The sequence below is a fragment of the Oratosquilla oratoria genome, chromosome 14, assembly GCF_046742065.1.
Source record: "Oratosquilla oratoria isolate Oo_2021 chromosome 14, ASM4674206v1, whole genome shotgun sequence".
In the NCBI taxonomy this organism is placed as follows: Eukaryota; Metazoa; Arthropoda; class Malacostraca; order Stomatopoda; family Squillidae; genus Oratosquilla; species Oratosquilla oratoria.
In genome coordinates, this window is record NC_134790.1 from 12,133,431 (window position 1) to 12,143,430 (window position 10,000).

Genomic DNA, 10,000 nt, shown 5'->3' on the forward strand with positions numbered 1-10,000 from the left:
GTTACTAGGCTAGATAGTGATAAATGAGGAGGTGAGGAGGAGAACGGGGGTGGAAAGGGAGTTGGGAGATAGGGTTGATGAAAGAGTATTAGGATGGTTTGAACACGTGGAAAGAATGAGTGAAGAAAGACTAGTAAAAGAGGCATGGAAGGCCGATGTGGAGGGAGTTAACATGAGGGGACGTCCTAGGATGAGGTGGATGGATGGGGTAAAGGGGGCTTTGGGGAAGAGGGGAATGTCTGTTGAGGAAGGACGGGAGAGGACAGAAGACAGGGGTGAATGGAGAATGGTTGTACTGTATATGCATGAGGTGGAATGGGTGGGGGGATGCGGGGTGAGGTAATATGTGTGAGCAAAATTTGACGCAGCCCGAAGGGATTTCTCCCCGTCCTCTCATTTTATGCATGGGGGGACGGAGAGGGGGGTCGCCGATTTAATGAAGCGGCCTTGCTGTGGATGTGCTGTGTCTTGCGACACTGCTTCTGACCCAGGGCAGTGGACAAGGTGCAGGGATGACCCGTCATCCAGGAGGTGCTAAGATAAGAGGGAGGGTGTAGGGGAGTGGAGTGTATTCAGGGATGGAATGGGTGGGAATGATTTTATGCCTTTTCCTTTTTGGCTACCTCCCTTGTAAGGGGGAAAAAGCCTTGGTATATGTATGTATATATGTACAACCACAATCCAGTCTCCACCACACCCGGGCTCCCCAGAGATTTGGAAGATGTACCCTTCTGGTCGGAGCTGTGAGAGTTCTGAAGCTCAAACCAGTTCTCATTATCTGGATCTAATATCAAATGATGTGTGTGAAGATCGGTGATTGTAAATTCCATGACTTACAAGATCATGGTAGCAATATCCGAGAGGCGCTTGAGTATAGGTTGTAACGGACTTTGTAGCCACGTTGTAAATTTTGAGGAGGAAGAGGAAGAGGAAGAGGAGGAGGAAGAGGAGGAGGAAGAGGAGGAGGAGGAGGAGGAAGAGGAGGAGGAAGAGGAGGAGGAAGAGGAGGAGGAGGAGGAGGAGGAGGAGGAGGAGGAGGAAGAGTTTAAATAACTGCCGCCTGATATATCGAATCTCGCTGATCTCGTAATAGCATTCTAAAGCAGAAATACTGTTAAATATTTAGTTGTGCACACCTACGCGATATAGCAATAGAAAATTAATTATTAATTTTGTAAATTATAATACATCAACGTAATATGCGATTTTCTTGGCGGAAATCGATAACAAAAGTTGCTAAAACCTATTTACTAACGAACGAAGTCACGGCGGTTGAATGATACGCCATATTTGTTTTGATAGATGTCGAGGATGAAGAAATGAAAGGATGATAAATTAGTCTATTCTAACCTAACCAAACATACCTAACCTAACTAACCTACATAACCTAACCTAACCTACGTAACCTAACCAATGTTTACCCGATTTCAGTAAAGCTCAGTTCATAGGACTACGTCAGGAGCTTCAGGTTACAGATTGGGAGGCAAAATTAAACGAAAGGCCTGTAGATCAGATGTGGGAAATATTTCAAAATACGCTCACTAAGATGATTCAAACTTACATTCCTTTTAAGGACAGACGTCCCCCAAATCAGGCTCGCCCAAAGTGGCTCGACAAAGAAACTGAAAAAAGTATTGCTAAAAAGAGACAGGCTTATAAGAAATATAAGTGCTCGGGTGCATCTAATGACTATGAAAGTTGTGTATCAATACAGAGAGATTTAAAAAAGACAATAAAAAAAAACGAAAACGACAATACGAAATGAACATCACTGATAAATCCAAATAGAATCCCAAAGAATTCTATAGTTATATTAGAGATAAAATTTTTATTAGGAATCACACTGGCCCACTATTATCTGCTGACGGTCAACTTGAATATTCAAATGAAGGAATGTGTAATATCTTAAACAATTATTTTAGCTCGGTATTCGTAAACGAAACACCTCAAAGTAAATTCCAAACTGAAACCTGTGAAAAGTCTAGGGTAAACTTACTCACTACGGTAAATATAACAAAAGAAAAATTAAAAGGTGTATAGAAAAATTCAGTTAATAAAACACCAGGGCCTGACGGTTGGCATCCAAGAATCTTAAAGGAAATGAAAAATGAGATTGTTGTTCCATTAGAAATTATTTTCAAGAAATCCATCATTTCCGGAGACGCTCCAAGAGAATGGAAGCTAGCTAACGTTACTCCCATATACAAAAAAGATGAAACCAAAATAACCATTGGCCTATAAGTTTGACTTCAATCGTAGGAAAAATTATGGAAACCATCATCAGAGATGTTATCGAATATCATTTAGAAAGTAACCGTTTGATAAATGATAGCCAGCATGGTTTCGGACGGAAACGTTCTTGCGTGACTAACTTACTCGAATTCTACAACACAGTTATCTCGAATTATGACAAAAGAAACAATATAGATTTAATATATCTAGACTTTGCAAAAGCTTTTGATACCGTCCCACACGAAAGACTACTTACTAAATTAGCTTTGCGTGGAATAAGTGGTAGCCTATTAGGTTGGACTAGTAATTGGTTGAAAGGTCGAAAACAGAGTTGTTTTGAATGGAAAAACTTCTGGATGGAAAAGTGTTGCAAGTGGAGTTCCTCAGGGTTCCGTTCTTGGGCCACTTCTATTCATAGTATATATAAATGATATAGACCATGGACTAAAATCTACTGTTTCCAAATTTGCTGATGATACAAAACTGTGCGGAGTGGCAAATGATCACTCAAACCAATTAGATATTCAAGAAGATTTAGATCAATTACAGCAATGGTCTAAAAAGTGGCTAATGAAATTTAACACAAGTAAATGCAAGGTAATGCACATAGGTAAAAATAACAGTAAGTACGATTACAAGTTATTTGGAAATTCGTTAACAAAAGTGGATAGTGAAAAAGATCTCGGCGTAATTATCAGTAACGACCTCAAATCATCCAAGCAGTGTATTTCAGCCTCTGAGAAAGCAAATAAGATTCTGGGATTGATTGCGCGATCTTTTGATTTCAAAAAGTCCATCACTCATTAACAAGCTATATAAATCGTTAGTTCGTCCACATTTGGAATATGCTGTTTCCGTATGGTCACCGAATCTCATTAAAGACATTGACAGACTGGAAAAAGTACAACGGCGAGCCACAAAACTGATTCCAAATATCAAAAATAAATCATACGAAAATCGACTTAAGCACATAAATCTGTTTTCCCTAAAAAAGCGTAGACTCAGAGGTGACTTGATACAGGTCTTTAAGATTTTAAAGGGAATTGACAACATCAAAAGTGACCAAATTTTCACATTGAATGAGAATCAGACAAGAAACAATGGTCTCAAACTGTCCGGAAATAGATTCAATTTGGAAGTAGGTAGAAACAACTTTGCCAACCGTGTAGTTAATGAATGGAATAAACTTCCTGCACAGGTAGTGCAATGTAGTTCAGTTCGAAGCTTTAAGAATCATTTAGATAAATACCTAAGTAAGATGCTGTAATGATTATAATTTGTTTTTGTTTTGTTATAATTTGTCTGTCTGATTTTCATTTATTATTAGTTATATGTCAATTTATTATCATTTACTATTTACCTGTTTGTTTGTTATTCAACTATACCTATGCATTTATTTATGTATTTTATTTGTTATTTACATTATTATAGTTTTTACTTATTATATCATGATTTTTTTTTTTTTTTGCATCCGACCTAGATATGGATCAAAAGGTCTCCTGTGGGCATGCTCCGCCTTTGTAATCCTTTGTAATTCGGTACCTCAAATTCTAAAGATCATCCAGGTTGTTGTCGTCGTCACGGATGCTGACAATCTGATTATTATTGTACATCGGGCAAATAACAGACGACGGAAAATCCCCATGTTCTCTCATAAAGTCCAAGGAAGCCCTGTTGTCTTTGTAACAGCGCTTATTAACGTCACCTGGAGTTGGAGAACACCCGGTCCACAACGTGAAAGCCATCGTCTGTTAGTGGACTGGCATGGCTTCTGGATCGTATCATAGCGGCTTCGTTCGTTAGTAAATTTGCTTGTAGCAAGGTTTTTTTTTTTTATTTCCGCCAAGAAAATCACATATTACGTTCATGCATTATAAATTACAAAATTAATATTTAATTTTCTAATGCTATATCGCGTAGGTGTATACAACTAAAATGATACCCAAATATTTATTACGCGTAGTCATGAGGATTCAACCTCATGAATTAATTTATATAACTGTCAAGTGTATCTTGAAATGTAAACATGTTTCATCAGGAATTATTGCGTTCCCAGTCGGCAGCGTTTACACACTTCTTTGGACTTCAGAACTCTCGCGGCTCACGACCAGAAGGTTGTATATTCCATACATCCGGAGAGCCAGGATGTGGTGGAAACTGTGGATTTTGGTGACGCCACTTTCTTGAAGATGTTTTCATTTCCCGAGAAATATTTCTAATTCTAGCTCAGTTTTCATTTTATTTTTTCTTCAGATGGACAACTACGTTGATGATCTCGAAACTTCAGTATCGACCACCACCACTACCTCGTTTCCCTCAACCTACTCCTCTACAACCACCTCTTCCTCCAGCTCCTCCTCCTCCTCCTCCTCCTCCTCCTCCTCCTCCTCCTCCTCCTCCTCCTCCTCCTCCTCCTCCTCCACCTCCTCCTCCTCCTCCACCACCACCACCTCAACCGTTTCTTCATCCTCCTCAAGCACCTCACCCACCCCCTCAACCTTCCCAACAGTCTCCTCAACGTTCTCAACCGTCTCATCCTTATCCTCCTTTCACTCCTCCTGTTCAGACATTTCCATGTGGTTCGTCTCCGACTCCGCCGACGACCTCCTCCAGCAGGGGGAGGGGGAGGGGGAGGAGAGAAAGGAGGAGGATCTCCCCGCGTCTCCCTCTTCGTCGGAAGACCCTGAAGCCTTCTCGCGCAGCGCCGCCGTGACCCTGACGAAGGCACAGTAAGTCTCCCTTCGTTCTCTCTCTCCCCCTTTGGTCGTCCTTCCACCTCCGGCAGGAGAAAGTTTTACTGAATGAAGGACACGCACTGCGTCAGAAACGATGCTTGATCAATTTCTGTCTAGCCTGTTCGATTCCCGCACTCCTCTCCGACTCCCAGCAGTGATTGTCTGCTACCTGTTCCAACAATCCCCAGAGTGCATAACAGGGCAAAGGTGACGACTTCGGCCGCAGATACTCAGCGCCTCCTGGCGTAGGCCCCTCACCTTCTTTTCGATCCGGAGGTAAATCCGACGATATTCCTTTTCCCAAAAGGAAATCGAAGAAGTTCGTCGAAGTCACGTGAATCCTCCGCTTGCTGAATATTTGGCACCTGAGTGTGATTCACCGCGGTCTTGGATCATCTGTTGGACTCGTGATCGACAGCTGTTATCCTCCCGGATGAGAGCTCAGTGCTCGTATATGTCTCGATCTATGGATGATTGCGTGTGTGTGTGTATTTTTACCTAGTTGTATCTTACGGGAAGGGGAGCTATGCTCGTGGTGTGTGTGTGTGTGTGTGTGTGTGTGTGTGTGTGTGTGTGTGTGTGTGTGTGTGTGTGTGTGTGTGTGTGTGTGTGTGTGTGTGCGTGTGCGAGCGAGTGTGTGTGTGTGTGCGTGTGCGAGCGAGTGTGTGTGTGCGCGCGCGCGTGTGCGTGTGCGTGTGCGCATGTGCGCGTGTGCGCGTGTGTGTGCTTTGCCTGCGTGCGTGCGCGTGGGTGTGCATTCGTGCCTGCGTGCGTGGGTGTAGGTTGTTGGATAGTGTCCATTTCCGACTGACCGCGTACGTGCCCATGTGTGCTGTCCGCTCAAGCTGATTACTGTATCATGTTTGTTTATTTGTGTGTGTGTGTGTGTGTGCGTGTGCGAGCGAGTGTGTGTGTGTGTGTGCGTGTGCGAGCGAGTGTGTGTGTGTGTGTGCGTGTGCGAGCGAGTGTGTGTGTGTGTGTGTGCGTGTGCGAGCGAGTGTGTGTGTGTGTGCGTGTGCGAGCGAGTGTGTGTGTGTGTGTGCGTGTGCGAGCGAGTGTGTGTGTGTGTGCGTGTGCGAGCGAGTGTGTGTGTGTGTGCGTGTGCGAGCGAGTGTGTGTGTGTGTGCGTGTGCGAGCGAGTGTGTGTGTGTGTGCGAGCGAGTGTGTGTGTGCGCGCGCGCGTGTGCGTGTGCGTGTGCGCATGTGCGCGTGTGCGCGTGTGTGTGCTTTGCCTGCGTGCGTGCGCGTGGGTGTGCATTCGTGCCTGCGTGCGTGGGTGTAGGTTGTTGGATAGTGTCCATTTCCGACTGACCGCGTACGTGCCCATGTGTGCTGTCCGCTCAAGCTGATTACTGTATCATGTTTGTTTATTTGTTTTTCCAAAAATACGTTACCCCCAAATAAACTAAAAATTTTAATTAACGCGCTTCTCTTTCGCTTGTTTTCCTTTCCATCTCTTGTTCATTTCTTTTATTATTTTCTTTACTTTTTTCATGTTTTTTAATTTATCTTGTTCCTATTCATATGTTTATTGCATTTTCTATTCCTTCCTTTTCTACTCTTTCGTTTTCTTTTTACTCTTATGTTCTTTTCATTTTCTTTTCCGTTCTTTTACGTTTTCTTCTTTTTCTTTTCGTTCTTTTCTCTTCGATTTTTTTCTGTTTCGTTTTTCTGTTCTTTCTTCCTCTTAATCTTTCCTTTCCCTCATTTCATTTCGTTTTTCTTTTCCTTTTATTTCGTTTAATTTTTATTTTTGTTCTGTTTTTCACATTTTCCTTTTCACCCGCGCAGACACTCTGTGAACACGACCTCCAAAGTGGAAGAAGGCAGAGACCTCGGCAGCGGCAGCAAGGAAGTTCCTCGAAGCCCCTGGGAGTACAATCAGGTCTTCAAGAAGGAGCTTTCGACCGACAGCCTGTCGGTACAGGACCAAGAGGTGAGGTTAGGCTAGGTGAGGTTAGGTTAGGTGAGGTAAGTTTAGGTGAGGTGAGTTTAGGTGAGGTGAGTTTAGGTGAGGTGAGTTTAGGTGAGGTGAGTTTAGGTGAGGTGAGTTTAGGTGAGGTGAGTTTAGGTGAGGTGAGTTTAGGTGAGGTGAGTTTAGGTGAGGTGAGTTTAGGTGAGGTGAGTTTAGGTGAGGTGAGTTTAGGTGAGGTGAGTTTAGGTGAGGTGAGTTTAGGTGAGGTGAGGTGAGGAGAGGTTTGGTGAGGTGAGGAGAGGTTTGGTGAGGTGAGGAGAGGTTTGGTGAGGTGAGGAGAGGTTTGGTGAGGTGAGGAGAGGTTTGGTGAGGTGAGGAGAGGTTTGGTGAGGTGAGGAGAGGTTTGGTGAGGAGAGGTTTGGTGAGGTGAGGAGAGGTTTGGTGAGGTGAGGAGAGGTTTGGTGAGGTGAGGAGAGGTTTGGTGAGGTGAGGAGAGGTTTGGTGAGGTGAGGAGAGGTTTGGTGAGGAGAGGTTTGGTGAGGAGAGGTTTGGTGAGGAGAGGTTTGGTGAGGAGAGGTTTGGTGAGGAGAGGTTTGGTGAGGAGAGGTTTGGTGAGGAGAGGTGAGGTGAGGAGGAGAGAGGAGAGAGGAGAGAGGAGAGAGGAGAGAGGAGAGAGGAGAGGAGAGGAGAGGAGAGGAGAGGAGAGGTGAGTTTAGGTGAGTTTAGGTGAGTTTAGGTGAGTTTAGGTGAGTTTAGGTGAGTTTAGGTGAGTTTAGGTGAGTTTAGGTGAGTTTAGGTGAGTTTAGGTGAGTTTAGGTGAGTTTAGGTGAGTTTAGGAGAGGAGAGGTGAGTTTAGGAGAGGAGAGGTGAGTTTAGGTGAGTTTAGGTGAGTTTAGGTGAGTTTAGGTGAGTTTAGGTGAGGTGAGGTGAGGTGAGGTGAATTTAAGTGAGGTGAGGTGGGGTTGGGGTGAAGTCAGGTTAGGAAAACTTGAGGTTCACAACTACCATTGCTTTTCTCTCTTACGAAGCTCCCACTCCTAACGGTTTCAGACTTGGAGTGGCAGTCATCGATCTGACTTCGAGGACTCCGGGAGCTTCTGCGAACCCCAGAGGCTGCCCAGACGGGAAGGACCTCGGCGCATCACCCCGGGGCCAGGGCAGAGCCTTCTGTCCGCTATGAAGAGCAGCCACCTGCAGAGCCACTTGTCCTCTAAGAAGACCAACCACCTGCGGCAGGTAAGACTCTGAGACTCTGCTCTAAGAGACTTGAAAGAGTCTGCTAATGGCCCATGTTCTGCACGTGGGTTCCTCTTAGGTGTGTAAAATCGGCTTGCGCTACCCGGGACGAAATTATTAAAGATGACAGATTCCTTTTGGCAGGGAGATGTGATAAGGTTGGAGCGGGGCCCACGTTTGATCCATAGATGTCAGTTGGATCACAGCCCACCCCTCTCCATTTCCAACCACCCTCCCTCCACCCCAACTACCTCCATTCCCACCCCAACTCCCTCCAATCCCACATCAATTCCCTCCATCCCCACCTCAACTCCCTCCGCCCACCCCACCACCTTCTCCCACCCCAACACCTTCTCTCACCCTAACTACCTCCCTCAACCCCCTCCTCATCCCAGCTAAACCCAACCCCCTCCATCACCCCAAGACCCTTCCCCTCCTATTTTGTTTTATTTTATCTATTGATTTTAACTAATTATTCTTGTCTATTTTGTTTCACTAAACTCTTCCTAAAGAGGTCTCAACCGTACCCGAAGCCTCCCCCGCCGCCCACGCCCACGCCAACACCTTCGCTCTCCCTCACGTTTACACCCACGCCCGTGATCACACCTTTGACCACGCCGACCGACATATCCAAGACTGAGTCTTCGCCCGGGAACGCGCCTCCGTCACCACTTCTCTTCGCGGCGCCGGAGGGCAGCCTGCCACAGTCCCCCGTGTCCCCGCGCATGCGTCTGCTTCGAACGGTGGTTCTGGAGGACACCAGCCTGGCCTTCAGGTCGCACCCGCTCTTCCCCCTGCTGCAGGATCTGGTGCTGACGGAAATGCTCTTCAAGGCTGCCTCCTTGCCCGTAGGTAGGACAACTCAGACCAGCCAGCCCTCGTTTCCTTTTTCAATATTTATCTTTTTCTCTCTCACTTCCTTTCCCTTTTTTCGTCTTATCTTTTTTCACTTTTTATTTTTTTTTTCACTTTTTCATTTTCATTTTCATTTTTTCTTTTTTCTTTTTTTCTTTCATTTTCATTTCTATTTCTTTTTTTCTTATTTTTATATTTCGTTAGTTACTCTCCCAATTTTCACTGACGATTTTATTTCGTGACCTACTCCGGCAAATAATTCTAGAGAGCCAATCCCGTGAGTTGTCTCGGGCCCTCTCCAGCCCCGTCTCGTTTCTCAAAGGCCCCATGTGTCTTTGCCCTCCACCCCAGCAGGGTCTCTGGTCCCGTGCCTCCCGGCCACGACCGACAAGCTCATCGAGATCTACTTCTTGCGCGATAACGTCAGACACCCCGGCGGCCTCACGTCCGCTGGTCTTCGGGGTCACGAGTTCGAGGAGTTCGCGGCCACTTCCCCTGCTGTCGACGCCGTCGTTCTGGACGCCCTCAAGTATACCCACAGGTGCCTCCTGGGTGAGTATGAGATTCTGCACATAAAACATAATAAATGGATTGGTGAATGGACAGTTGGATGAACAAATAAACAGAAAATTGGATTAATATATTAACTAATTAATTAATAGAAGAAAGAAAAAACTCTTGGTCTATAAACGAGGTGTTTGCAAGACTGGTGGCGTAATCGGAAGCGTGCTGGTCTCATATTTGCTAAGTTATGGGTTCGAATCCCGCACTCCTCTTCGATTCCCACCAGCGACTGTTACTTGCCCCAAGTCCCCAGAGCGCCTGATAGGGGCGAAGGTGACAGCTTTGGCCACAGCTACTCAGCGCCTCCTGGCGTATGAGGCTCCTCACCTTACTCTATCAGTGTCTGAGCGTCATTGAGCGATGATGGCGATGACCCTTGTGGTAATGAGTGACCACGACCGCCCCACTCATCGGAGACACTTCAGAGGTTGAAGCCCTTCTACTTGTTCTCCTCTCCAGCAAA

At 45.5% G+C, this 10,000-nt stretch overlaps 1 protein-coding gene across 3 annotated transcripts in view; it reads left to right on the plus strand.

Annotated features, from left to right (window-relative positions):
- The first annotated feature begins 4,630 nt into the window (after window positions 1-4,630).
- The window catches only part of LOC143032725 (uncharacterized), a 60,446-nt gene continuing 55,076 nt past the window's right edge, over window positions 4,631-10,000 (plus strand). For 2 of the 3 annotated variants that reach the window (XM_076197658.1, XM_076197660.1), the window contains exons 1-6: window positions 4,631-4,961; window positions 6,759-6,903; window positions 7,933-8,118; window positions 8,631-8,970; window positions 9,325-9,525; window positions 9,997-10,000. The exon at window positions 9,997-10,000 is cut by the window's right edge and continues 170 nt beyond it. In XM_076197658.1, coding sequence (XP_076053773.1) covers window positions 4,807-4,961; window positions 6,759-6,903; window positions 7,933-8,118; window positions 8,631-8,970; window positions 9,325-9,525; window positions 9,997-10,000 — 1,031 coding nt within the window. In that variant the 5' untranslated portion in view covers window positions 4,631-4,806. The remainder of the gene's footprint in view (window positions 4,962-6,758; window positions 6,904-7,932; window positions 8,119-8,630; window positions 8,971-9,324; window positions 9,526-9,996) is intronic. The other variant, XM_076197659.1, reaches the window with a different exon arrangement.